The sequence below is a fragment of the Platichthys flesus genome, chromosome 3 (genome assembly GCF_949316205.1).
Source record: "Platichthys flesus chromosome 3, fPlaFle2.1, whole genome shotgun sequence".
Taxonomy (NCBI): Eukaryota; Metazoa; Chordata; class Actinopteri; order Pleuronectiformes; family Pleuronectidae; genus Platichthys; species Platichthys flesus.
The window spans coordinates 19,472,049-19,499,190 of NC_084947.1; the positions used below are offsets into that span (position 1 = coordinate 19,472,049).

General features: G+C 41.4%; 1 protein-coding gene across 1 annotated transcript in view; it reads left to right on the plus strand.

Moving 5' to 3' along the window:
* The window catches only part of si:dkeyp-14d3.1 (transmembrane protein 132C), a 101,545-nt gene extending 78,482 nt beyond the window's left edge, over nt 1-23,063 (plus strand). The window contains exons 5-9 of the mRNA XM_062381144.1: nt 4,935-5,078; nt 11,201-11,409; nt 15,701-15,974; nt 19,543-19,734; nt 21,049-23,063. Of these exons, the coding sequence (XP_062237128.1) occupies nt 4,935-5,078; nt 11,201-11,409; nt 15,701-15,974; nt 19,543-19,734; nt 21,049-22,218 (1,989 nt within the window). The 3' untranslated portion in view covers nt 22,219-23,063. The remainder of the gene's footprint in view (nt 1-4,934; nt 5,079-11,200; nt 11,410-15,700; nt 15,975-19,542; nt 19,735-21,048) is intronic.
* Nucleotides 23,064-27,142: the final 4,079 nt, after the last annotated feature.

The window sequence follows — 27,142 nt, forward strand, 5'->3', positions numbered from 1 at the left end:
TCACCAAGGCATACAAATGTTTATCAGAACGGTCAGAACAAAATTAATATTTCATTTACTATAGGTTATTTGACTGTTGCCATATTACATGGTATTGTTTTTAATGCTTTTGCTCTTGAAATGACATGTAAGATCATCAAGAGCGCTTGACCAAGTGCTTGACCTGTTCATTTGTAGCTGTGGCTGAGATGGTGGGTGTCAGAATGTGGATGCGTCAGTGTGGCGTTGAGGCATCACCAGGACAGGCGGCCTCGCTACTTCTCATGCTGCCCATGTCACTCAGGCTGACACCATAAATCTCACTTATTTTCAGATCCAGCCGAGACACAGGCAGAAATTACGGCCCAGAACACATTACCAGCCACAGCAGTGGGCTGAATGCTAACAGAGAGATCCTTGATAAAGCAGACAGGCAGTTCTCCCACAGATTATTGAACAAAAAGACTCCTATTTGTGAGACTTGAGGGAGCAGACTGGTTTTTGAGTAAAGCACAAACACCCGGGTCAACTGTTGAGAATCAAATAAAATACAAAGCAGGATGCGTGATTTTGTGAAACGATATCACTGTCTTGTGTCTTCTGCCGTTGAACCTTCCCATGTTAAGACATATACATTAAAGATGTATTCATCATATTATCATATTGTCTTATATTGGTGAGGAAAGAGTGGTAAAATGCAGGACACAAGTCAGTGGGGAGGCACAGAGGGAGTAGTTATGAAAATGCTTCGTTAAACCCTTACTTTAAATGCAGGCTCTTTTAAAATGTGCTATATGTAATACCTACAGACAGTACACTCCACTCTGATTGGTTTGTTTTGGCAGTTTCCAGCTTCTCTAGCTTCTTTTACATTTACCCCACTTAGACTAATAACTGGGAAAAGTGAGTAACTGGTTCATTGGGTGTCCAAAAGCCCCTAAGCTTTCTCACAAGCTGGGCCGAGACTGAGTGATGTCGTTGATTGCATTACAGAATGACTGAAGATTGCAGGTCGATGGTCAAAGGGTTGGCTGTTTCTCAAGAGGGAACGCAGGTCATCCACTGACCAGAAGGTTGTCGGTTTAATCCTTGGGCGAGATACTGAACACCAAATTGCCCCTGATGGCTGTGCTGCACATGGATGCTCTGTAGGAATGTGTGTGTGAATGGGTTAATCGCTAAACTGTAGTTTAAAGAACTTTGAATGGTCATCAAGACTCGAAAAGCATTATAGACCATTTACAGACCATTTACCTTTACATACTGTGAGCAGCATACATTTCTTCATGAAGTTAATTCATAATTTTTATGAGAAAATAAGTTGTAATATTACAATAATAAAGAGTTCGAGGCCACGTGTCACATATCAACAGATGAACCTGTCGGCTGCATTAAAAGGTTATACTATAGTGTAGGTTTCACAAATCATCTTTTGATCCTTAAGCACAACATAATCATAAGCATCACAACTTTGAAGAGATTGTGTGAAAAGCTGTTTATTCTGAAGAAAGAGCCACTCTTTTGTTCGGGAGGAAATGTTTGGTGTTGTTCGACTGTAAAGTTACTGTTGGTTACATATGTGTGATATCGTAAGGGATTTTGAAACAATGAGATTGATAGTTAATCAAGATTTTGGATTATCCAGGAGTGGACCTCCAGTGTGTCACGTGCACGCTAACAAAAGTATGTGGACACGTGTCTGAGTGAACTGATCCTCGATGTTTCACACCTGAACTATGAAGATCACCTGAGTTGGGCGTGAACAGTGTAACCCCCGACCTCAACCTTCAACCTTGACCCTGACTACAACCTCGGCCTTGACTCATCCATCATGAAAGTTCTTGCAAAGTAAACATTTGGTGAAATCAGGAATATGATACATAGTTTGACTGCTTCATCAATATTAAACCAATTATTTTTAAGGACTCCTTGTTACCCTGGTGATAACTCATATCTCTACAACACAAAAAGGGGAAAAAATAAAAGATAGCAGCAAACACTGTAAAGAACCACATGATCTTCAGATGTATCAATTAACTTGAGTAATGTTTTAATCAAGCCATAATTATAATTGCTGCTTAATTCCTTACAAGAAAATATGATGTAATAGTATGATGACTTTTTGCCAGATACTTCTTATAGTATGATATCTTTTTCTCAACTACGACTTATTATCATAATATTACAACTTTGTTGTTAAATCTCTGAATAGTTTTTCTTCAGGACACTGCTAATACTCTGCCGGAGATGAGGGCAATGCAGACGCAGAACGAGAGCTAAATCATTTTCTGGGAAATTCCCCTTTAATACATCTCACATCTAGAATAAGAAACACATTAATCTCTGACCATAATAAAAGCATTCATTGTGTAATAGACATTTCCCCAATTCCAAAGGCCCATATTTCAATATGTCTTCATTCATACCAGTGTAATCTGACCATGTAGCAGTGTTGATGTGCTCCACTGGTGTCCATTTTGTGTTTAATTGTGCTATCTATGTCAGAGTGAGTGAACCATTGATGCATCACTCTGGGCTCCTGCTGTGTCTTATTACCAGCAGGCCCTGCTCTCTGCCGCTCTCAGCCTGCTGGGTCATCTCCAGCTGCTGTAATCTAACATTAGCCTCTGCTTTCACCGGGTCCCAACCATTTACCCCATCATATATTATAGATGACCCCCCTGGAAATGGAGGAATCCTGGTTAATTTACAGCAACCCTCGGTTTCAAGGGGAATTGAATCAAAGTCGGCGACACAGGGAGTGTGGGGTTTATATTGCTTTATAACACTGTCAGAGTCTATAAAATTGTAATGAAAATTCATTTGAAGATTAAGTGGCTTTTTTGTGATACATTGGTATTTCCTGGCTCAACTAAAAATCATTTAGCTCCCAAGCTGAATGGTCTCGGTAAATGATGCTTACAAACGAACAGGCTCCTTTCAACCAAGCTTAATCCTGCTTTTTCTTTTTTCCAAAGACTCCGATCCTCCAGCTCACAAACGTGAGGCGAGTCTTTAGAAAGCGAGTTCACAGAGCAGTGAACAAGTCCCCTCTACTTTCCTGGTGACTGTGGAATACACATGATTGTGATGACATTGAGTCAGACTCGGTCCTATCTGCGCCTGTCAGTTTTAGTAATGTTATTCAAAATGAATGTGACATTTTATTCAACAGACAACACTCCAGAGTAAAACGAAAGAAATAAAGAATAATGGTTGCTACCTCAATAGAATAATACTGACAGGTCTTATGTGCTGGTTAAGCCTAAATACTGAGGAAAAAAAGATAGGGTGTCTTGAGGTTCCTGCCCATTGAAATTAGGGAAATCAGTGCGGGGCTTTTGTGCAAGACCATCTGAATCACAGAATGAAAACAGCTTACTATGAGAGACTTGTATCATTTTGGACAATTAGCTAAAGCCATTTCAGTTCAATAGTAAGAAGGGTTTTGTTCATCACAAAGTATTCAATGGACACATTAACCTCAGTTGTTCACTTTGGTGTCCAGGGTTCTAGGGCAATCTATGTAATTTCTTTGGGCTCAATAGGCAGAAGAGACAATCCGATGTGCACGGCTGACCAGACAGCAGAAGTTCCCTCAAACTTATCTTAACTGGCCCCAATTATCTTCTTAGACAATATTGGTGTCTGCGAGGGTGTGTGTGTATAAAAGGTTAAGATTTCTGTTCAGAGTAACGAAGCTCTGCCATTTAATTTAAAGAACCAGGGCTATCTAAGGTCAGCGACTGAGAGTATTTCCACTAAAGTCTACGGGCAAATTACGGCACTTTTGCTTTTTACACAGTTGCTCAGATATTTTCTTAATCATCGTTAGACCTCAGTTAAAAGTTCATGTTAGTTTTGTTCATATTTATTTTTCATTTTTAGTTTAGTGACTAGATCCTTGTCTCGTCAAAATACATTATAAACCTGTAAGTCTTATTTGAGTCATTTTATCATCCAGACCAATAATGAGCTTTCTAATTCAACTACAGCAATTTCATCCAACTGCTACAACATTTGCAAATAAAAAATTATTAAACTCATTAAAAGCAAAAGAAACCTTGCTTACAAACAAACCAAAATAAACTAAACAAAACCTCTTTGGTGGACGGGGATATTTCCAGTTTTTGAAGATAGATCCTTTATCCAGTTAAGATCTTGGTGCTGCCCCCTGCTATGGATTCACACCTACGTCCACAAAATCAAAGTAGTAGCAGTTTTACTTCTGCCAACTTTTTTTTTTACTTCTGCCAACACAAAAATACACAACCAAATACCGAAGCACCCGAATAAATGCCCGCAATAATAATGATGAGAAGTTGACTTACAAAGTCATGTCGCATTGAACAACATGTGTGTTTGTCGCTTTTTCATGTCCCCTGGAATCACTTATATTGTCGTTTGTGTTACAATTTGCTGCATGTTTCTTTGATTTGTTGAATATTTGCAATAATTGCAACACATGCACCATATACATAACATAGTCCCGTACAAAATAATAGAAAAATTATATTTTCTTACATTCACTATTTTGTGTATTTGCAAGTGCTTTTTAAGTTTCTGTGTGTAAGCTCCTTTAGACACAGATAAACCGCTGAACCTTTAAAAACTGAGCTCTTTCCTGTAGATCAACTCTACGATGCAAACTTCTAGTTCAAACTTGGTTCTAGTCGTCCACTGCACTTGGAGATTTTAAATGAAAGACATTGATTTTAAGCTGCTGAGCTCACCAGCTCCCATTATTCACTAATTGAGCAGTAATTGTGCAAAGCCTCTTGAGGTCATTTTCAATACCACTTGTTACTCACACATTTTCTATTAGCTCTGAGCTGGTGATTACTGATTGTCTGTTAGTGGTTGGATTAGACACTTAGCAGCTCTTTGACCAGTGCTGTGCTTTATCTCTCTCTCTCTTTCTCTCTCTCTCCCTCCCTCTGTCTCCATGTCTCTAGGACTCTGAAATCTTGAACACTGCCGTGCTGACTGGGAAGACGGTGGCTGTCCCGGTGAAGGTGGTGACCATCGGGATAGACGCCTCAGTTACTGACGTCTCCGATGCAGTCAAGTGTCGCTCGACAGATGAAGATGTGGTGAAGGTCAGTAAGACGAGATGTTCACAGAGAAACTACCCTCTTTATCCCTTTGGGTGTTTGCACATGTTTTCTATTCATTTATTTTCATATATATTCAGAGTTTTACATCAGCAGCAGGAACATTGTGTGACACGGTGAAGACGTGCAGATATAGTTTATATGTATGTAAGGATTGGCATATTGTTACATTGATATACAAAACCGCTGGGTCGCAGTGCAAGGAACCATATTGTGTATATATATATGGTACATTAATGTTCATAATATAATCAATTAATTAATATTGGGTTAATTTATTAGTTGAATACAATACAATGTTAACAATAATGCTAATGCATATTAGTTCAAATGCAAAACGTATTATTTCTGCAATTTTCAAACGGCAATACTACTACAACACATTTTTAATGATGGACAGCACTTTGCAGGTATTGCGGAGCTGTACAGATGTTGCATTAAAGTTTTTGTGAATGTTAAATTTATGTTTATGTTATGTGAATCATGAGAAGGTTTTCCATGTTCAGTGTATCTATATAAATCCTGGAGGAAGGAAACAAACACCAGCAAACAACATGAAAGTGTGTGTTTGATATGCTGCTCAACCTTTTTTTTAATTTTAATGGCCTGTTTCAAACCTGAGGCTCAAAGCACAACAAAGTAAAAAAGTCCCGTAGTGTTTTCACATTGAGCCCTGGTATCAGTGGCTTTACTCTCCAAAACAAAAAGTTGCTCTTCACCACAATCGGAGGTCCTTAAATATCTATAGAAACACTTGATGGAAAACCAGAGAAAAGAAATTACATATTTCTGTGGCCTTTTTCCCAAACTGAGATGTGGCTCACTATCTCGAAACAGCACCCTGCTGTGCCAGGGGCGCCCTCCAATCATGTTTCCTTTCTGAACCTTTCAGGTTCACACAGGATAACAGGATGCAGCAAATCAAACTCAAAGTAATGTACACTTAAGTGTGATAATGAAGCCAAATCAAAAACTAAAGAAGAGGAACAGATTTTTCCACATCAATCGACCTAATCATGTCTGATGCAAATTTGGTCGGGCAAATTTGGTCGGGCATGTGTAGGTATGACTAAAGCTCTGACTTCATATGTTTGCATGCACCTTTAGCTTTTTCTGGTCTTTTTGGCAGTTGATAGCAGGGTTTGCTGTGTTGGATGTGTGGAATATTAAAGCATGTGTAGGAGGACAGCAGAACCTCATGGACAATCGTTCTGCAGCTTCACGTGTAGTGGCAAAACAATAAGGACATTTTAAGTGTCTATAAAGGGGCCATGATTTACACAGTGGGGCAGATTATATTTCAAACATCTCTGCTCAATTCCTGAATAAGTAATGGGAAGATTTAAGTCATTCCTTGTTTACTGTTAGCTCCATACATCATTGAATATATTTGAAAATCATTTCTCGTTCAAATAAATTGTGTTCTTCAAAACAGCCTAGAAAATAAAATATTGTCACGTTTATTGTTGGTTTTGTTGGTAGGTTACTAGTTACAGAGGCACTTCAGGGGCCAATAGGTTCACATGGGGCAAGTGGCCCCCTCCCTTGGATCTGCTCTATGTTACAGAATCTTTCACTTGGATATATGATCAACTTTAGGGTTCCCAGTTCACCCAATGCTCAGTGCTGCTTCCAACAGCTTCAGATAGCTGTGTTATCAGCTCGGAAAAAGTTATTTTACCTAATGTAGAACTCCAAACAATAGACAATACAAGCAAGTAACAAGTTAAACAGCAAGTCTTAGTAGCAAAAGAGAAATATGTCTCTCAAAAACTGAGTTCAATAGAGATGGAATACTTGACTTCTTATTTCCATGATATATATATACATATTTATGTGAATTTGCGGAGAGTGTAAATATGCAGATGTGAAGGTAAAATATATTAAGATATATAATCCATCAGGCACAAATAATGTGACTTTAACATGAGCTTTAAATGTATTGGGCAATTTTCTGTTAGGGCTTTTAATATTGAGAAGGTCCAAACATTCTATAACTATCCGTGCTTCCATAGGCTGGCATCAAACAACAGCATGTAGATCGAAAAACTGTATTTCAGTTTCTCACACAGGAAACAACATTTAAACCAGAGACACAAACGCAGGCCACCATTGTGTATTCATGGGTTTTCCTGAGTGTTAGTAATGAGCTGTAGTTACTCAAGGTCATGCTACGAGTGGGCTCTTACAAGCCCTGCTATCAAAAACTAAGGCTATTAGAATATGTACAGACATTCCCAGTGCGTTGAAGTGAGCACTGTAGCTTATGCAGAGGAGTCTGAGATGCTTAATCGCTTCTGTCAAGCCAACGCTTGTGTACAAGCCAGAGACAGGCTCGGCCCACCTTCTTGCTCCCTACTCCCATTGCTCATATCTGCTTTGGATGTTATCTGTCTGGCGAGTTGTTAATTTCCTTGGCTAGATCCAGCGACAGCCATATGTCTGCCATAAGTACTCTCCCGTTAGCTGCCTAATGTGTCTGATTAATGTGCCGGCGGATCCTTTTTGACGTTTATGATACTATGTGTATCAGAATGCCGGGCCGCACATCCTGCCGGTTATGAGGGGTTAAAAGGGAGTTGCTGATTGAGTGGGACGTGTCTTTACATGTTAAATTATTGATTTGGAGCTATGTTAGCCAATAATTCAACACAGCGGGAAGTTGTAAGCACATCAGTGTAATGTGTTTTGATGGCTGGATGTCAGCTGCCATGTTTCCCATAATTGTTTCTGCTGAGATTGTTTGGGAATAGATTGAAGAAATGCCAGCAGGCAGTTAATTCCCCTGGCATGGGACAAACTGTAGCAGAGCTGTATGTTAATAAATCCCTCAGGCATTAAGACTTTCTTTCTTCCGCAAATAAAGGTAAAGTAACGATGGAGAGAAAAAATAGGAAAGGAAAAACAGATTTGTTCATCCATACTTACTGATAAGTCATGTCACAGTCGGTCAGCGAAACTCACATGGAGCCCAGGTGTTATATACAAACCTAATGCCCGTGTCAGACAAGTTGTCGAGCCCCGACTTGTGAGAGAAGTCTGAGATGAAGGGCCTGTCAAAGGCACTTCAGTCTCGCCAGACTGAGTGTAGTGAGAGGGAAAGAGACGAACAATGAGGGCTGATAAGGAGCAGGCACTCCTCTGACATCTTTATCAGTTCAAACACACTCTAACACTGGGAGCCCTGATGGAGCCCAATCGGCCTCGTGACTGACTGTAGCCAGGGGAGCGCCGCCGCCCTTGTAGAAATGTTCAAAAGCTTCATTAGGCAAATCTGTCAATCCTTGTTACGTCTCCAGTGTCATAGTAGCAGCAGTGCGTGAGCAAGCCGCTGCTATGACTGCTCTCTTTTCATTGACCGTAATACCACAGAGCAAATATCCATTGATCCTGTGTGTGGGGATAATGCAGGACATGTGCAGTCCTGGGGTTCTGATGGTTGGCTGTAGCCTTGAAGGATGCCCTGCAGCAGGATTTTATCTTTCACACAGGGGTTTACAGAGATTCTTGCCTCTGGTTCAGGACAGTGTACAAACACAAAGTCCACTGCTCTTGTTACTTTGATGTTGGGTGGAATTTAAAAATGGCACCTTGTGTTACTTTGAACTTGAAAGCTGCTTTTTACTCCACTTCATTTATTTGACATGTATTACCTCCACCAAGAAGGTTATGTTTCTTCTCTGGTTTGTTTGTCTATTAGTTAGCATCATTACACAAAAGCGATTGGATGGAATACCATGAAACTGAGTGTAAGGAAGCAGTATGGGTTGGAAAGACCCCACTACATTTTCGGAGCAGATCCTAATAAAAGGTTGGTTCACATTGTCTTCAGTATTTCCCACAGAGTGAATTTAGTCTTTGGCGATAGTGGAGTTCCTCTCACACACAACAGATTCTGAGGTACACAGACTACTAGTGACAAATTCTCGCTGATAGAGAAATGCATGGCATGCAACCTACAGGTACACGCACAACTGTAGAGGAGTCTATGAGGTCTTACTACCTGCATGGATAGTAACAACTTTATGGATGTTAGAGAGCCAGCATGTGGCAAATGACACTGCAAATAACTCAGCTCACAGCTCTACAATGCAGCAACAGAGTAATACACCAAGCTATAGATCTGTTATGTTTTTTTGTTGATTATATCATTTTTGCAGGACAATTTAGAATATGATGGTCCGCCACAGTTTAAATAATGAATGGCAAACATTGCTTTGACATGGGGAGATAGGGCAATAGCCTTGGTGGAGATATATTGTATCTTAGATTCACTTTCAAACTACCCTGAAATGTTAAATACTGAGGAAGTCCCAAACCTTCATTTGGCTTGTGCCTCTGCACAAAAGTGTCTATTTGGTGCCACTTGTCACATGTCAGATCAATGCGTTATTAGAAGTTCTGAAATGTCCTTCCTAATACTCAAGTAAAGTGCCTGAGTCTTTTTCTGCCACTTGTTACAAAAAGATTCAGTAAGGGTTAGTTAATTATCTTTAAGGGGGGGCTAGGGATAGGCAACTAAAACCTTAATCCGTGATTAGAACCATATTATTTTACTTAAAAATTGCAGCTTTCAAATAATTTGAATGGAACACTTACTTGGAATACGAAACTCATTCCCCCTCCTCGGCACAAACGCACATTCTTGCACCATATAATTGTGGTGAGTGGGTGCAATCTCTTGTTAGAAGTGCATAATGGAATGATACTCATTGGTTTAAAACCCTGGAATCAGGTCCTCTCCAATATTCAACGATGGAATCTTTGAATTTGTCAAGATTTCTTTGCTGTGCTTGTTCTTCAGGTTATGGAAGCTGTAGGTTATGAGGAATAAACATTGTTTGGCCGTGTTTCAGTTCAGTGAGTGGGACTACACATTGGAGCGCCGGTCAAGCGATTGATAGGCTTTGTTTTCTGTACATGAAAACCTCTTAACCGCTCAGGCTTGGAGCTCAACAGAATTTATTACCACTTGTGGGTGCAGAGGCTGCTGTGTTACTTTAATGGTTAAAGAAAGATTGTTGACAGAGGAGATAATATGGAGAATCTGTCATGTCTGCTTTGATGATGGCTTTCTCACAGGTTCTCACAATCTCCACTAGTCCATTCCCCCCCACACACACAGACGTGCAGTGCCGGGTATGATGCCATTTCAGGGAAATAGGCAAATCTCTGCTTTCATTTATTCAAACCCACCAAATTTATTTTATCACAGAAACGCTCCTGCCGGCCTCACCCTAGAGGGAGCTCACATAAAGATGTAGAATCTGTCTCGCACAAAGTTTTCTTCCTGGTCACAGAGGATATGCTGCCGCAACTTCATGATGAATGGTTGTTTAGATTTTATCTCGCTGTTGAGAAAGAAAACAAAATTGGATGAGAAAAGGTATACGTTTCCCCAGACTGTATAGTACCATTTGGATTTCCATGGTAGTCTGCAATATGTTGGAAACAGGAATGACAAAATTTACAGAAATAAATTGTGTGTTTGTGTGTGTGTGTTAAATACTCCTCATGGCTTATAGTTGCATGTCCACATCATACGAAGTTTAAAGAGGATTCTGGACGTTGGTCAGAATTTCACAAGTGTTCAAAGAGGAAGAAGCATAGGGGGCTTCAAAGAGAGCGACAAGGAGTTGCCTTTCAATAACACAAAATTGGCCCACTCACTCTCTTCCTAAAGCAATTAATGAAACAGATGGCTTTGAGTTCGGTCGTTTTATCCAGAGACAACTGCTCTCATCTTGCTAGTTTCCATCTGTTGGCTCTTCTCTTCGCCTGTAGGCTGAACTATAATAGAAGAGCAGACCACGACCTGTTTTCCCTCCGTTTCAAAGATGTCCTCGCTGCCCTCCTCCCTCCTTCCTCAAGTGTGGAGCAGATATAGAAGCTTTCATCTTGTTCAAAGTAGTTACAGGAATGCAGCATCAGTCGAGAGCTCAGGAGTGTTAAGGCTTATAATCAACTTGGAGGAGGCCTGGTCCTGCAGTGTGCACCGTACAGCATATTGCACTGTCCAATTGACTGTGTAGTCATCTAGCATAACCGTCAGAGGAGCTCAACTTACACTGCCTCTCACTTAATCCCTCCCCTCTCCTCCCACGCAGGTGTCAGACAGGTGTGACTACGTCTTCGTAAATGGCAAGGAGATGAAGGGCAAGGTGAAGATGACGGTGAACTTCACCTACGGATACCTGAGTGCACAGCTGGAGCTCGACGTGTGGCTCCCTCGGCTCCCCCTCCAGATCGAGGTGTCTGACACGGAGCTCAGCCAGATCAAGGGGTGGAGGGTGCCCATCGTGGCCCCCGGTCAGAGGTACAGCACTGCATGTGACTGTCACTAACAGGGCTGGGTGACAGTGGGTTCTGCTTCCTTATTCAACAAAGGTCTTTAATCTATTTAAATATATCCCAAAAGTATAAAATCATTTTCATATGGTTAATTTTACTTCTGCCAAGGAGGTTACCTCACCATCTTTGTTTGTTTGTTTGTAAGTATGATTACGCGCAACCAATGTCCATGTAATTTTCAGGGGGCAGATCCAGGATTTCTTTTCACGGTTTTTTAACATTGTGTGATAGCACATTTTTCAACATTTTCTTTTATTTCTCAGAAACATAAATCGGAAAAACTCTGGTGCAGATCCAAAACCCTTAAAAAGATGTGGTTTCAAAAGAGGAATGTAAGGCCTTGATATTCATAAAAGCGTTGGTTCTGACCCCTGATCCGGATCCGCTCCAAACTTTAAGGGGTTCGTTCCTGACCCATACATACGTTTTGTGGTTATCAGTCCAGTAGTTTTTGCTTAATCAAACAAACAAACAGACATGAGTGAAAACATATAGGTAATAAACTAAAAGATTAATGGGAGGAGTGCAATTCAGCTTTTTTTGCGTCATCCGCTGCGAAATTGCAATTCCCGTTCATTTTACATGTATCCAATAAAGCAGCTGCAACTTTTATTTTGAGTAGATACAAGTTATTTTTTTAACCTATGAAAATATTGTGCTTCTAGATTTTCATGTTGTCATCATGTTAATGTCAATGAGTCCACTGTCCACCGTTGGAGGGTTAGAGAGGTTAACAAACAGAATTTATTCCAGGTGATGTGTCTGATTTCAAGCCTCAGATCAGATACTGTGGAGACGTGAGACGGAACAACGCTCCATCTGTCTCCTCCTGATTTCGCTCCTGCCTGGCAGTTCTTGGCAGATAACAAAATGGCTGACCTGTGCAATACGGATTGTCATTAGGACTGGCTTCAGGTGGCCTGCCATTGCCCTTCTTAATCGTCAGTAGGACAGAACATTATTAGAGCTGTCTGGAGGTCAGTCCTATTCCCCTGGGGCCTCATCACTAGCAGCACCTCTGCCAACGCCGCTGTGCAGTGCTACTCTGCAACTGTTGAAATCCATCAAATGATGGAGCAGCTATCAGACTACCTGCAGTAATTACTTCTGGAAAAAAATAAGTTGAGGTTGGACTTGCAGTCATCCCACGCACCAGTGTGGCCACTCTAATTATCCCTGCCCCCCTCCCTGCCCATTTTGAGTGACAGAGGTACAGCATTCGACTATTGCCATGGCTTGTCGAGGATGTTGCTTTCCCCCGCTGTGCGCTGGTATGCCTTTATCTGCTGGGACAGCCAAGTTGTTTTGTCAGTTTGGACGTCAGTATGGCTCCCCTCTTCCCTCGCCTAAGTCCTGTCGAATCAGGGACAAGATGAGGCTTCGCTAACAGCAAACCGTAGTGTAGGCGGAGCACTCGGCCATGCACCACTCATTTAACACACCTTCAAGATATGTGTACATTCCTTTTTCATGCCTTTGGTTAATCATGCTTTCAAAATCCCCTCGCTGTTAACTTTTACTACTCGATTGTGATGTGTGTTTACCACGTATACTGAGTGTTGTCTTTCTACTGTTAAACAAACAGCTGTTCTCAAATTCCCTACAAGACACAAACATTAAATACCCACTAATGTCAGACAGAGCTGCTTTATATAGAGGCAGCGTTGCCTATTTCTGTCCAAATTACCTTTGTGATGTTACTGCAGCAGAAAATAAAATGCAGCATCACGCCAAAAACAAATACAGCGTACGATCCAGGGGACACATCAAAAATAAGGATGACACAGACACACAGACACACACACACACACCAATTAATATGCAGCATCTCGTCTGAAGTCAGAGCTGGGCCTGAAAGTGAATGAAGCGGGAAAAAAGGTGCTTCATGTTGCAGATTGTTCTCCATGCTGAGTCTGATTTGTTTATTAAATTAACCTCAGATTAGATTTAGAGATGGCTGCACAAGCCCTGGCATATATATCAGGTTTATACCGGAGCTGAAATGGTTGGACCTCACTGTCAGCTTGGATCCATCACCTCTGTCTAATACCTGCATGTATGAATGTCCTCATAAGTATGCTGTTTAAATACTGATGAAGTCAGTATGTCAGTACTTAAACTTTTAGCATCAGGGACATTAATAAAACAAATTCAGTTTAAGCTCAGAATACTCACATTATGATTCTAAAAGCAACGGAGAGAGATAGGGAACAGGGACTTCTGAAAAGAGAACAGAGATTTAAAAGAGCTGTAAATGTTTGATCACAAATTCAATATTCACATGAGTCACTCTCTCGGTGAAGACAACGTATGTGAACAAGATATATACAGCTGCGAGTTCATTCTGCCATCCAACCATTTGCTTTAGCGCTTCCTCTCTGGATGTCGAGGGCAGACTTGAGCCAGTCCAGGCGGACATTTGGTAAACCTATTCACACTAACATTCACACCTATGGGCAATATAGAGTCACTAATCAGCTGAGGTACCTTTGTTGGATGAAGCCAATATACTCAGAGGATTGATAAATTGATGCCGTTTCTTACTTCTGTGTAGAAAAATTACATAAAAGTCATGATTGGAGAAGGCAGCACTATTGACCATACATAGAATGTATTAATCTCAGACATAGCTGATCTGTTGTTATAAATATTATATTATAGTGAAATAAAACTACACAAAAAATAAATTTAAGGGACAAAGAGCAGCTCTTCAAACTGATCAGAACACATCCATCCAGGTCTTGTGTCGTGGTAACACCAGTGGTCATTCGACTTAAGTCTGATCAGTCAGTAAATGGTGATGTCACACTGCTCTGTGCACCAATCAGGATTTAACGTTTGAATGAAACAAACTACACCCACACAGTCCTAATAGAACAGATTACCTTAACTTTACTGCTTCTGTGTTTTATTTGAACTTGTTGTCTCCTCGATCATGAATATTCCATGCTGTAGATACATGCTTTGATGTGAAGGTTTCAGGGGAAGAGCAAGTAAAGGAAAGAAAGTGAAACAGTGTCAGTAAAACAACATAGAGTAATTAGTACTGGGAATAAGTGTCAGTCTGTTGCATGTGAAATTGACCAGCAAAGGTTTAAAACTCCACAGCTCTGCTCCTCACGGTACTGGTTGCTTCTCTTTGGAGCGCGCTGCCAACATCTTACTCCCACAGCTTCACGACGAGTCAGGTTTCTCAGGGGATTCCATCAGAAAGGGACAAGTCCAGCGGATAATCGCAGGAAAAAACATTTAAGAGATACATTTATTTCCTTCTCCCCATTTATCATTATCACAACCTTTGCTTGTGTGTGTTTGTGTTAGAGACGGAGGAACAAATGACGATGATTAGACAAAGTGCCAGCTCTTTATGTTCATACTACAGTGTATGATTAGGGGTTTTGTTGACAAAGCACTTTTTCTGTTTGCAAGTATCCCAGCGAGACTGAAGAACTGCAACAGTGCGTCTTCTCCCGGATCAAGCATTCAAACACTTTCTCAACAGCTCTGTCATTTTTATAGAGCTGTTTGTTGAAGCAAAATTAAAAAAAAAGAACAGTTACGGACTAAATCTAATGACTTTGCAGCTGTAACCATTTAAACCTAGTTTGTCATTCTCCAAGCAGTTTTACTGGTGAGAAAGAGCTGAGTCTCTGTTGGCTGATTTGTTGCCTTCAGTAATAAAATTAGATTTGCTAGCAGCAGAGCGATCACGGAAGCTATTAAGTAAAGCAGTAGGAAGTGTGTGCACACTCGCAGTCCAGACCCGATGCTTATTGATGGTGAAGGAGAGTCGCTGAAGGAGGAAAATGGTTAGCCATATGCTGGACTGTTCATTACTGGATCCTTGTCAGGTAAACATCCCTGTATAAGTTGCTCTGCTGAGTGAGAGTCCATCTGGCAGAGGTCGGTTTAAGTGGGGACGCTGCTAAAAATACAACAAACTGCACATCAATGCAGAATTAACAGAAAACCAAAGTACAGCTGAGGCTGAAGGGAAAGTCACTAGTGCTGCAGGACTTGGGTGATAAGTATTTAGATGGAGCGTCAGGGAACAACTAGAGTAACTACAGCTCAGCCCGAGGAGAAAATCAATGCATGTATGAAATTTCATGGTAATTGTTGTCAAGACATTTCTTCTCATTAATGTACATACTGACTTTTATTGGCAATTTATCAAACCACTAAGTAGTTGAGATATTTCAGTCTAGACCAACCACCAGAGTTTATGAGGGTCGTCTTTTTCTTTTTACTGTCAGGTCCACACGTGACAGCGACGACGAGGACGATGAAGACAAACGTGGACGAAGCTGCACTCTGCAGTACCAGCACGCCATGGTTCGAGTCCTCACCCATTTTGTAGCGGAGTCAGCAGAGCCCAGAGGCCAGGCGAGCTTCATGCTGGGCACCGATTGGCAGGTGGACATAACTGAGCTGGTGTGGGACTTCCTGAAGGTAGAGGACCCGCAGATTGCAAAGCTGCTGGACAGAAGGATACTCATGGGACTCGACGTGGGGATGACCACAATCCAGGTAGATCATGAATCCACCTTAAACAATTCAGTGACATCTTGTTTTGAAGTTGCACGTTGCAGCTGAATACCCCTCACATCAACCTCCCCTTCCAAATATGAAAGATAACCTGTGGTAACCTTCAGTTGTCATAAACACTCAAAAGGTGTAGTGGTGTAGTTTATTCAGTGTGGGTTACTGTTAAAAAAAAAAGATGGCTGCCTCCGTAGAGAGGACCCACTCCCGATGCACTATTTGAATATAAAGGGTCCATTCTAGTGTTTGTACATTTTATATAAAACACTAGGGGATTATTTTGTAATCAATTTCTGCCGATAAATACCTTTCACCTAAAACTTACACACTGGACCTTTAAATGTTAACAATTGGTGTTGTACCACTGCTAGGGGAGGTGTTTGATGTTTTTGCCTTTATCTATTGTTCTGGTTGTTGGATTGTCAAAGTTATTACACAAAAGGTACTCAACGAATTTCCATGAAACTCGGGGGAATGAAAGGACATCGGCCAAGAAAGAAACCATTAGATTGGGAGGCGAATCCAGAAAAGGCGGCGAATACTGTATTTAAATATTTTGACATTTTCATAAATAATTGATGGATCTTGATTGAAAAAGTCACGCATACTTAAGTAACTGATGCAGTTTTATTGTATTTAAGAAAACCGTTGAGCCTTGCTGGAGGTATGTGCTCTACCAAGTGCAATTCTAGAATTTTTCCCATTTATTTTTGGTCATCATTTCAGTAGCAACTTTGAGTTCTGAGACTCTACTCATCAAGGATATTGCTGGCATCAGTCAGATAAGCCAACTGCAACTGAATAATTGTAAAGGTTTGGAACAAACTCCCAGACTAGTCGTACTAATAAAGGAAAAAAATTAGCTGTAAAATCATTACTCTGGCTGTGTACACATCCAAAGTACACCACAGAGACTGAATATCTATTTCAAGTCTGACATGTTTTTAGTTCCAATAATATTGTCCCTATTGCAGTTTATTACATTTGCATTTGTTAGGGACCATTTTCATCTTTCTGGACTTCTGTAATTTGGCCATGAGCCAAGCTCTCAGCAGCTACTTTAAAAACTAGAAATATACATACATTTTAAAATCAGTTGATATTAATAATTATCACTATAAAAGTTAAATTATTGTTTCTTGTTTTAAACTTTTCTTTATGAGTCCTCGAACAATGTATAAGCATTATTATATATATATTGAGATTTTGATATTGTTGAAATAAACATGAACTACTGACTAACTCAGTGGTGTTTTCTAAATAAGCAGGCCTAAATAATAAGGCCACTCCTGCTAGAGGCAATGTTGATACAGAATTTGAGGAGCACTATTAATTATAACGTTCCACTTGTGCCACAGTATAAGGGATACTTAAAAAGGGGAGTAATCCAAAACATTCAATGAAAAAGCACACGAGCCGTCTGGGATAAAATCGCTATAGTTTTTAAAGTACTTAACATTATTGCTTTAGGTTGTGTTTGTATGCTTTAGGTTGTGTTTGTATGTATTGTATGTTGTCATTTCTGTTCCATAATAATATTAATAATATTATAGTAAGTGGGCCAAAATTTATATCAAGATAAAATTGTTGAGATCAGTTGATATCTCTAATTAGCCCAATAAATGTCTTATAAATGTTATAAATGTCTATTATTATATTTAAACTACCATTTTTGCTTCTGAGGTTGTGGGTTTAAACTCTTCTTAATGAGCAGAGCATGAAAAATACATAAAAAACAGCAAAACATTTTAATCCGAGACATATAAAGTATGTGTTGTATATCCTCACTGTGTTGCACAATGCATTAGTATTATATCACTTCATTTTAATCCATTGTCATACCACGATTATATTGCATTAATTATTGACATTATATTATTACGCAGCCCTAATAGTGAGTATCACTGGAGCATTTCACATTTTTAAATTTGCCTGTTTTTTTTTTTCCTTGGTTTTCTAAAAGCTCAACACTTGGCTGAATTGACCAAATGAGAAGTCAGCGTAACAGTTTGTGATGAACATGAAAAAAAGTCTTTAAAAAACCCTGTCATATTTACGCTGGAGGATCAGTGCCTGCTTCTTATCTCATCATGTCAACGTTATTCCTCAGGTTTGTCCCAAAATATGATGACACACAATGTAAATTGCACTGCAGCGCGCGGTGGAGGCTGCTAATGCTCTTGGCAAAGGTCTGTGTCAGTAATGACAGAATGTAATGAGGTCATTATTTGAATGTTTTGAAAGTAATACGGTCATTATTTTAGTTTAAAATATCACCCACGTTTGAATTATCTGAATTATGAAACCACCACGAAGCAGAGCTATTTTATTAATATTCTTAATTCAACCTCACTCTAATACATTCTTATGTCGACACAGATATACAGTGTGTTCCAATTTTATACTGCAGGGGCGTGAGCATATTGTTTATTCCAGGGACGAAACCAGATGCCGATGTCATGGCTGCAGTTTGACTAGAATCTCCTTTTGTCAGGAGCAGACAGGTGCTTACTGGTGTGTCACAGGCTTCGCTGCGGGCTCTCAGCAGTGAGCGCCTCCTCGCTCTCAGTGCTCTGGGTTGTCAGGCTCTTCAGGCTAACTGGATGAATATCAGTGTCCTAATGACATCTGTGTGAGTGGGATCTGCTTCCTGCTGCCAGGGACTCGTCTGTTTGTCTGCCTGCAGATGTGTCGTCACCTCTGCAAAAAAAAAAAATCACAGAGGAAGCACCAAACTGGAAAAACATTTGCGAGCGCAAAAGGTCGGAGAGGCGCGCTGCGTGCCGCGCAGACTGATGATTGCAGAAGATGATTACATGCAGAGAAAGCCACGCATCCCTCTGGTGGTGCTCATCGTAAACACAGTTAGCTAGTTAGTTCCTGCTTCAGTTTCAGGGTTAAAGTGTTCCTCTCCTCTATATATCCAACATTAATCAAAGGGAATGGATTCTTACCTACAGGAAGTATGAGGCAGCACAGTGCAGTTGTTGTTTGATCCACATAGCCTGAATAAAGTATCGTTTTGCATATTGTGAGGGGGCTGGTGAGTTTCTTATGTTAGATGAATCACTTGCAGAGACACTTTCTTAAATCGCCTATAACCCGCCGGTAATCCGCTTTTTTCATCTCGCTGATGTCCTCGCTGCTCAGTGCTCATTGATGCGGTATTTTTACTTACCCCCTTTTCAGGAATCTCCTGTCAATCAAGCAGCGTGACCACTGCTGATTCATTTCTGCTCGGATTTTCTGTTGATGAAGTTTCTATAGGTAGTTCTCTGTTTCTATGCTCAGCTGCGGTTGCTTTCACTGCTGATTTCTCCGGGGACAGACCTTCCCAACCCTGGGTGTTTAAAGCAGCATATGAATAAGCTTTCCTGAGCACTGCAGTAATTGATCATATACTAGACAGTCACAGGTTACAGCTGTCAATGATGTATTTGAGAGAAATACTGTGGAAGGAAATCCAAATTCTGCAGCTTTTCCTTTTAAGATTCCTTTTTAATGTTTGAATCTTCCCCGCATTGCCTCACTGTCTTTCTTTTCCACCTGCTAGGTATTGTCTCCTCTGTCAGACTCAATCCTGGCAGAGAAGACTGTGACGGTGGTGGACGATAAAGTCACCATCACAGAGCTGGGGGTCCAGCTGGTGACGGGGCTCTCCATGAGCCTGCAGCTCAGTCCAGGAAGCAACAGAGCCATCCTGGCCACCACAAACACACAGGAGGTTCTGCAGAGCCCCAAGCAGGTCGGTACAAGAGACCTCACGTCAATTTTGAAACAAAAAATAAGTATGATTGGGTATTGCTTGATGGTTCAGGTCTCTCTTAGCTACCAAAGCTAAATATGAAGACCTCAGTTTCAAAAATCGTCTGATCTAATGCGATGAAAGAAAATAAGAAAACATTATTTTCCTATAACCATTATAACCTGGTTTGTTTTACACCTCTCTATGGTTTGATAGCCATTTGATGAAAGAAACAATTCCATTTTATATATCAGCTGAAAACCAAAACGTGGCATTCTGCAGCCTTGATTACAGTGCAGAGACAAAAAGTAATTCTTCCAGATTCCCTTTCACACTATCAGGGTCCATGAATGAACAATTTTATAATCAAAGAACGCCGTGAGTATGCGTGTGCTCATGTACACGTGTCTTTTTGTTTGTTCCACACCATCCCTAACCCTCTTAACGCAGAGGCTTGAAAAGCCAGAGCGTGAGAGGGAGCGTTTCCCCAGGCAACTAATAGTAACAGAAGCTTAATGACGGAGCATGCAAAGGCAACACAAAACAGAGAAAATATGACTTGGAGACCGAACTTAGCCGCTCTGTCACGTTCTCATTCGCCCCGGCTACTCTCATTGTGGCCTCTTTGATCTGCCCATCAAGCTCCCTTACCACTGTTCCTTTTTTACATTCCTCTTCTCCCGCTTCCTCCAAGAAAGGAAGGATGGGGTGAGCACGGTTATCTGACCTATCTCCATATGCAGATGAAGAGAAGGCAGCACTGCACTTGAAGTCCTCTGGTGGCAGTTATTAGGGGGCATGGGGGATTTGTCCTTAAGCAACTTTAAGAAATTAAATATGAGAAAGGCGTGTGATGCCGACTGTACAGCAAATCCTCATCCCCACGAACAACATTTAACGTCGTTGTCTGATCTTCTGCACGTATCTCTGAATCTGTTTCCTTCTTATCGTAGACAGAGCAGCAGCTGAGATGGCAGAACCACCCCTCTTAGTCAGTTTGTATTCGACTTACAAATGCAGACTTACAACAGAAATGTCCATACATAGTGAACTGTATGTCCCAATGTTGCAATGACAAAAAGGAAGAGGGAATGGAAATAATCAGTGCTTCATTTTTACAAATTCAAAACACTGTGGAGAGAAAATACAAACCAATGTACCTGAGGAACATCTGCTTGATGCTGTAACCACCAAACAAAGAAGCAGTGCAAATTCAGAGCCAGTGCTTGAGATGTTATCTTTGTGTCAGAGACCATTTATTTTCTATTTTTCTCTTATAATACCGTATTGTATTTTGTGTGTGTGTGTCCATAGGAGGCCCTAATCAGTGCCTGGCTCCAGTTCAGCGACGGCTCACTGGCTCCTCTCGACCTGTACAATTCAGAATTTTTTGTCCTTACAGCCACCTCTCTCGACGAGGAGGTGGTAACAGTGCACCAGGACCCCACATGGAAGTGGCCAGTAATAGTGACTGAGGCAGAGGGCCAAGGCCTTCTGGTCAGAGTGGAAATGACTGTGTGTGAAGTTTGCCAGAAGTTCAAGCGCCGCAGCATCCTGGCAGCGGGGAACTGTAACATCAGGGTGAAGTTTGGTCACAGTGGCAGCTCGAGGGCAGGAAACAGCGACTATGGCCCAGATGGAGACGATATGGACAACAGAGGCAGGCTCTCCCCCTCCCAGGACCGGACCGGACTTAACACCCACTACTACGGCAGCTCCATCTCCGACATGGAGGACGGGGGGTTGAGGAAAGCCACCACCACTAGAAGCTTGATAATTCGCCGCCCCAATGGCGATAAACTATCAGATGATGGTAGCCAGGACATACCAATTGACTTTGCTGACTTCCCTGCGCAAGTGGACCTGCCCCGTGGCCGCAACATGGACGATGACCTCATTCAGACTGCTCGCGGACTGACAGACCTCGAAATTGGAATGTATGCCCTGCTGGGTGTCTTCTGTCTCGCAATCTTGGTCTTTCTCATCAATTGTATCTCCTATACCCTGAAATACCGTCACAAGGAGCTATCCATTGAGGGACAGGAAAACATGAACCATGCCCACGATTGGGTGTGGTTGGGGAATGAGGCGGAGCTGCTAGAGAGCCAAATCAGCCTGTCGCCACAACAGGGGGAGCAGACTTCCATGATGGACTTGAGCAGTGGCCTCGAGGAAGGCAGCCACTTGCTGAATGGAGGCTCTGCCCAGAAGAGTGTGCAGGGCCAAGTGCACCGGACAGCAGACACAAGCTGCATAGTCAAGGACAGCAAAGGAGACTCACCCACCACCAAGAGGAAGCGTGTCAAGTTCAGCACGTTCACCACCATTCCCTCGGACAGTAGCTACCCCACTGTTAACACACTGACAGGAAGCCACTGCCAGGACATTAAGTGGGTGTGCCAGGACGTGGAGCTGGGAGACTCCAAGGAGTTGCGCAATTACATGGAAAGGTTAAATGACAGTGCTTTAAAAGAGGTGGCATAATGTACTATGTGCACTTGTGACAAACTCACCCTTATGCCTTTCAGAGGAAAGTGGTCTGGACAGAAACTGGACCCCTAAACAAGTGAAAGAGGAAGAAAACAACTTCAGAATCACCCCAAACTGCCAAAGGGTCATCACCTTCAAGAGGACTGTCTTGATTCCACAAGTGACTGAGGGTGAATCACTAAAGAAAAATTCTGTTTGTCATAGAATGAGGACATGAGGTGATTCTGTTCTTTCCATTTGTTGATCAGATGATTACCTTTTTATCATTGTTTTGTTACAACAGGGTTTAGGTAGAAGTCAGTAACGGTAACGGTGCCAGGACTTATCTGCAGTAACTATGACCTGTGATATTCAGACATGTAGATTTTAAAAAGAGCAGTGACATAACTAGATAGATGTTCTGAATGTGTGTGTGTGTGCACATTACATGGTTTTGGAAGTTTTGTAACATTTTTGAATATTAATTTCATACGCCAGATCCTTATTCTGTGGACGGGTTTTGGAAAGGCCAAAGCAAGCCAAGTGAAACGTGTGCATGTTGTTGAGGAAAAAGAAAAGGCACAACTTTCCAGGTCATTCTCATACTCCTTAACACGTCAGAAGACCTGTCATGTATATACCAAACAGTCTCCAAAGCATTGTATCGTTGCTCTGTATATTGTATTTTCATAACATTTAAGGAATACACAATAATGTCAAGAGCCTGTATCATTCTTTTATTGATCGTAAAGCTATTCTTGTCTCGTGTCTCGAGGTTAGCTGAGAAGTGTGGGTCACTAAAGAAAGGCCAATTAAACATTCACCTTTGTATCTTGTATCTAAGTATTTTATGAGCAATTTACCCACATGCCCCAACACAATATGTTATTGCTTTTCATGCTTGCCAGTGGAGGGAGGCAGTGGTCATTAATATTCTCATCTCATCCATTAGAACAACTAAAATGACAGCCAGCGTATGATGGGGCTTTTAAATAAATGGCTGAACAACATGGTAATGTGCCATTTCCTACTGCCACCACCCCCCAGTTTAAAGTTTTGTGAGCTTTGAAGGAAATGCCAATTAATGTCTCGTTAACCTCTGTCCCGGAGCCTGGAGGAGAAGCTTAATGATGGACAAGCGGGGATGTAATGTGCTCTCCATCTCTCGGGGATCGTGCAGATACAAAGAGAGATAATTACGGACAAGGTGGAAAATGTTTTCGTTTTTGGGAATGGATAATTTATTATTCAGATAATTGCACAAACAATAATCATCTCTCTCTCTCTGTCTCTCTGTCTCTCTCTCTCTCTCTCTGAAAACTTCCTAAACAAAAGGCAGTCGGCTGAAAAATTACATTTTGCTCAGTGAATGTTATTATCACAGTGGTGGTGGATGATTACGTTTTTTTTTCTTTTTGTTCTATTATTTTCCATCAAGCAGAGAAATATTCACAGTATGTAAACTGCCGCTGTAGTTTGACAGTGTTGGTAGTACTACCTCAAGTGTAATTACAAATTAAGATTAGATCAACTCAGTTCTGTCAACAGTGAGCAGTGAAGGGAGCTCCTCCAGAAAGTTTAGTGGGTTTTACACTTTAATTTAATTAGTTCAAGTATGTTGACAGATTCTCTCTTTCTACTTCTAGGGTTCTGCTTCAGGTTTGCTGCTTGCTGAGCCAGAAATACATATTAAAATTACAAACAAAATACAAGTAGAGTTCAGATAGAGAGATAACAAGCCAGGTGTTAAGGGTAGGGTTGGTCAGTTGTATGGGAAAGACTTCTGATTGTATTTGTTGAAATTTTGGATTTGGAGTCTTCACAAGCTGAAGCAGAGACAATATTTAGAAGTTAGTGATCGAGTCATGTGAAAATGGCAGAACAAGTGCAGCCAAACTTCTCAGTTCCACTACAGACAATGGCTTCCACTGCAAAACAAAGCAAGAAAAGAAGTTTCGAAAGGCTAGAACCATTGGATGATGTGCTTGGCTCAGGAGTGTACTCTGAGTCAGAGCCAACAAATCTCTCATTATGGAAACATGCAAAAAACTTACATTGGTCCAATGTAAACCTCACGTTTGTCAATTTGCAGGAAAATAATGAGTTGATGTTTAAGCGTTGCCAGTTAACAAACATTGCAAGAGGCAGTTCCTGGTGGCTAGCCAGGGATAAGTTATGACATCAAAAGTAATTTTCAATAAAGAATTCCCCTTGCTAACATGCTACTACTAATGACGTGCGTACTAATAATAGCCATCTTTATTGTTTAGGTTCATTATGATAATGTTAGGTGTTTTCTTACAGCTGATTCAGACATGATAATGTCAATGGAGCTCCTTGAGTCAGCTTCCAGCAGTTGTGTGCACGTTCAGGTGTTTCGGGGGTGTCATTTTGTCGTAAGGTTTCGTTTGAGGTTTCACCTCAATTGTGTATATGAAGCTTCAGCTAGCAGATGCTTATCTTAGCATAAAGAATGTAATCAACCAAATCTGCCTGTCATCACCTATTAAATTCAACAATGAATAGTTAAACTGCATAAAATCCAGGAAGACCTCAGCTCAGGAAATATGGATGCACACATACAGATGAGGAAGCCTCACTCCCCTTGGTCTCTGCGTCTTCTCTGTTCTAATATGTTTCTACTTTCCTTTCCGTGGAGCGACCGGCCGTCTCCTGTGTGATTTCCTTCTCCTTCATCAGAGGCTGCAGGCAGTTGAAGTGGGTCTGTGCAGTGTGTGCTGGGACTAGGGCGGCTGTGTTCAGCCTTTGGACTGTGAAGGACGAGGGGAGCCGGTGCAGCCTGGTCTGGGAGGGATTTAACTGTCAGCCACAAGGGGCATGATTGATGGAGGGTCCTGTGTAATTAAAACACCACTGTGACTCTCTGTCTGTGACCATCGTCGGTGGCTTCAGCCTCCTCAGGTAGGAACAGCGGCGCATCCCATTAAAGATCTACCATCTCCACCCCCTCGGGCCCTAGTTTTAGACGTGTTCATGCCTGCTGGGATGTTGCACCGCAGATATAAGGATTGTATTTCCTTCAATTTGTGGAACGAGGTAACCGTAGTTTGTCGGCTACAAGTCTTACCTTCCCTGAAAGGAAAAGAAAAAACCCTCCCCAGGCCGCCATCTTAAATGGATTTTTAATTAAATTGATGATGTGAGACCAACAAACTCTCACCAATGGTTGGCTGGGCTCCCTGTGGTCCTAGTGTGCCAGATCTGTATTTGCAATTTCCAAATGATTATTTGCTGCTTGATTTATGTTGCTTCCTTTGAATTCACTCTGAAATCAGTTCACAGTAGCTTTACAGCAACTAATCATGCACAACACGCTGCTGCAGAGGAACGAAAGGGCAGTGGACAAGGTCAGCTTGACTTTCTGGTTCTGACCGTTTCTACAGACGGAGCTGTGGAGCACCAAAGGCAAAACCCTTGTGCAAAATCTACGGTATGTCTTGTAAACACAATCTCCCACCTGCCCAGGACACAAATGCACACGCAAACGCACACATACACACACACACTCATAAACACACAGTTATTTGTCTTCCTATCATTGGGTCTCTACCTACATAAATGTCTTACCTTACAAGATAAGACTGCTTTTAGTATATGATTATTGACTATAAATCCCATGAAAACATTCAAATATAAAATGTACATATCAATTTCTTAGCTTAGATCTACCTACCTTGTCAGTGGAAGCACTAAGGTGCTAATTGAAGGTGGAGGAGGAATGTTGCAGATTCAAAAGTTAACAGCAGAGACGTGATTGGCTGATTGAGACTGTAACGATTGGATAACTGAAAACACACACAGTTAACTAAATAGAAAAGGTGGAGAGAGATTTTTAAATAAACAAGTTAATTTTACCTATCCCTATTATAACGCCTGGGACTGTTAACTTTGAGTAGACCATGGTGTGTCCCTATAATACCAGTGGGTACTTTGGCTTGATTCCTACAAGCTGATATAAACACAAACTCACACACACCAGCATAAAGAGATGCACTGCAAAAAACATCAGCGATGACTCATAAACTGAAAAGTATTAAACAAATACAATCGCAAAGTCCCTCTGCAAACGTGAGGTGAGTGCCCAACCATGTCATTTAGATAAATCGGCTCAGGAGGACAAGCAGACACAGGGGAGCATTGATCAGCCACGGCTCTCAGGCAGGTCAGGGCATTTTTCTATCTGCTGGAAAACAATAGAAGGTCAGAGGGCAACCACGATACACCTGGCACGAATAGTCCTGCTCACTGTGGCCGAGGAAGATTTATCTTGATACCTGTACAGTTATCTGGGAGTCAAGCCCCATTCTGAACAAATAAGATGCTCTAAACCACGGGGCCTGCACATAATAACCAAGGTTGATGCCATAAATCCGGATAGATGTACACTGTTAAAGCATTTTACGGTTGCTTATTTCACAGATCATCTGTCTGAGTGAACAGCCTTAACCTGCCGCTGTGCCCACAGCCCCGCAGAACACAGTATTTCAAATGACAAGCCAGCACATTTTCTGGAACAAGAGATCGTGAGAGGCCCGACATGTGTTTTCCTTTCCATAGCTCATATCCTCAGAGAGACTTCATTGGTGTAGCATGTTAGTATTAGATCAACCCTGAGTTAAAAAACTTGTCTCTTGTCCAAATGCCGTCCTGTGTGTTGCAGAACAAGCTCCAGGAGGGCGTGCAACAAAGACAGCTTAGATAATTAGGTCTATGTAAATGCCGGTGATTAGTATGTAGAGATGGTCGATTTGTCTGCATGGCCATTCTCTAAAACATTGTATCTGCATTAGCTTATCTTAATTAACATGTGATGATACCTCCTAATCCTACAATTACTGGAGCAACATCTTAGGGAGCGTCTCCCTGTGTCTCATTACACAGGTAAGACTGTAATACAATTAACAGCAGCTTAACATTC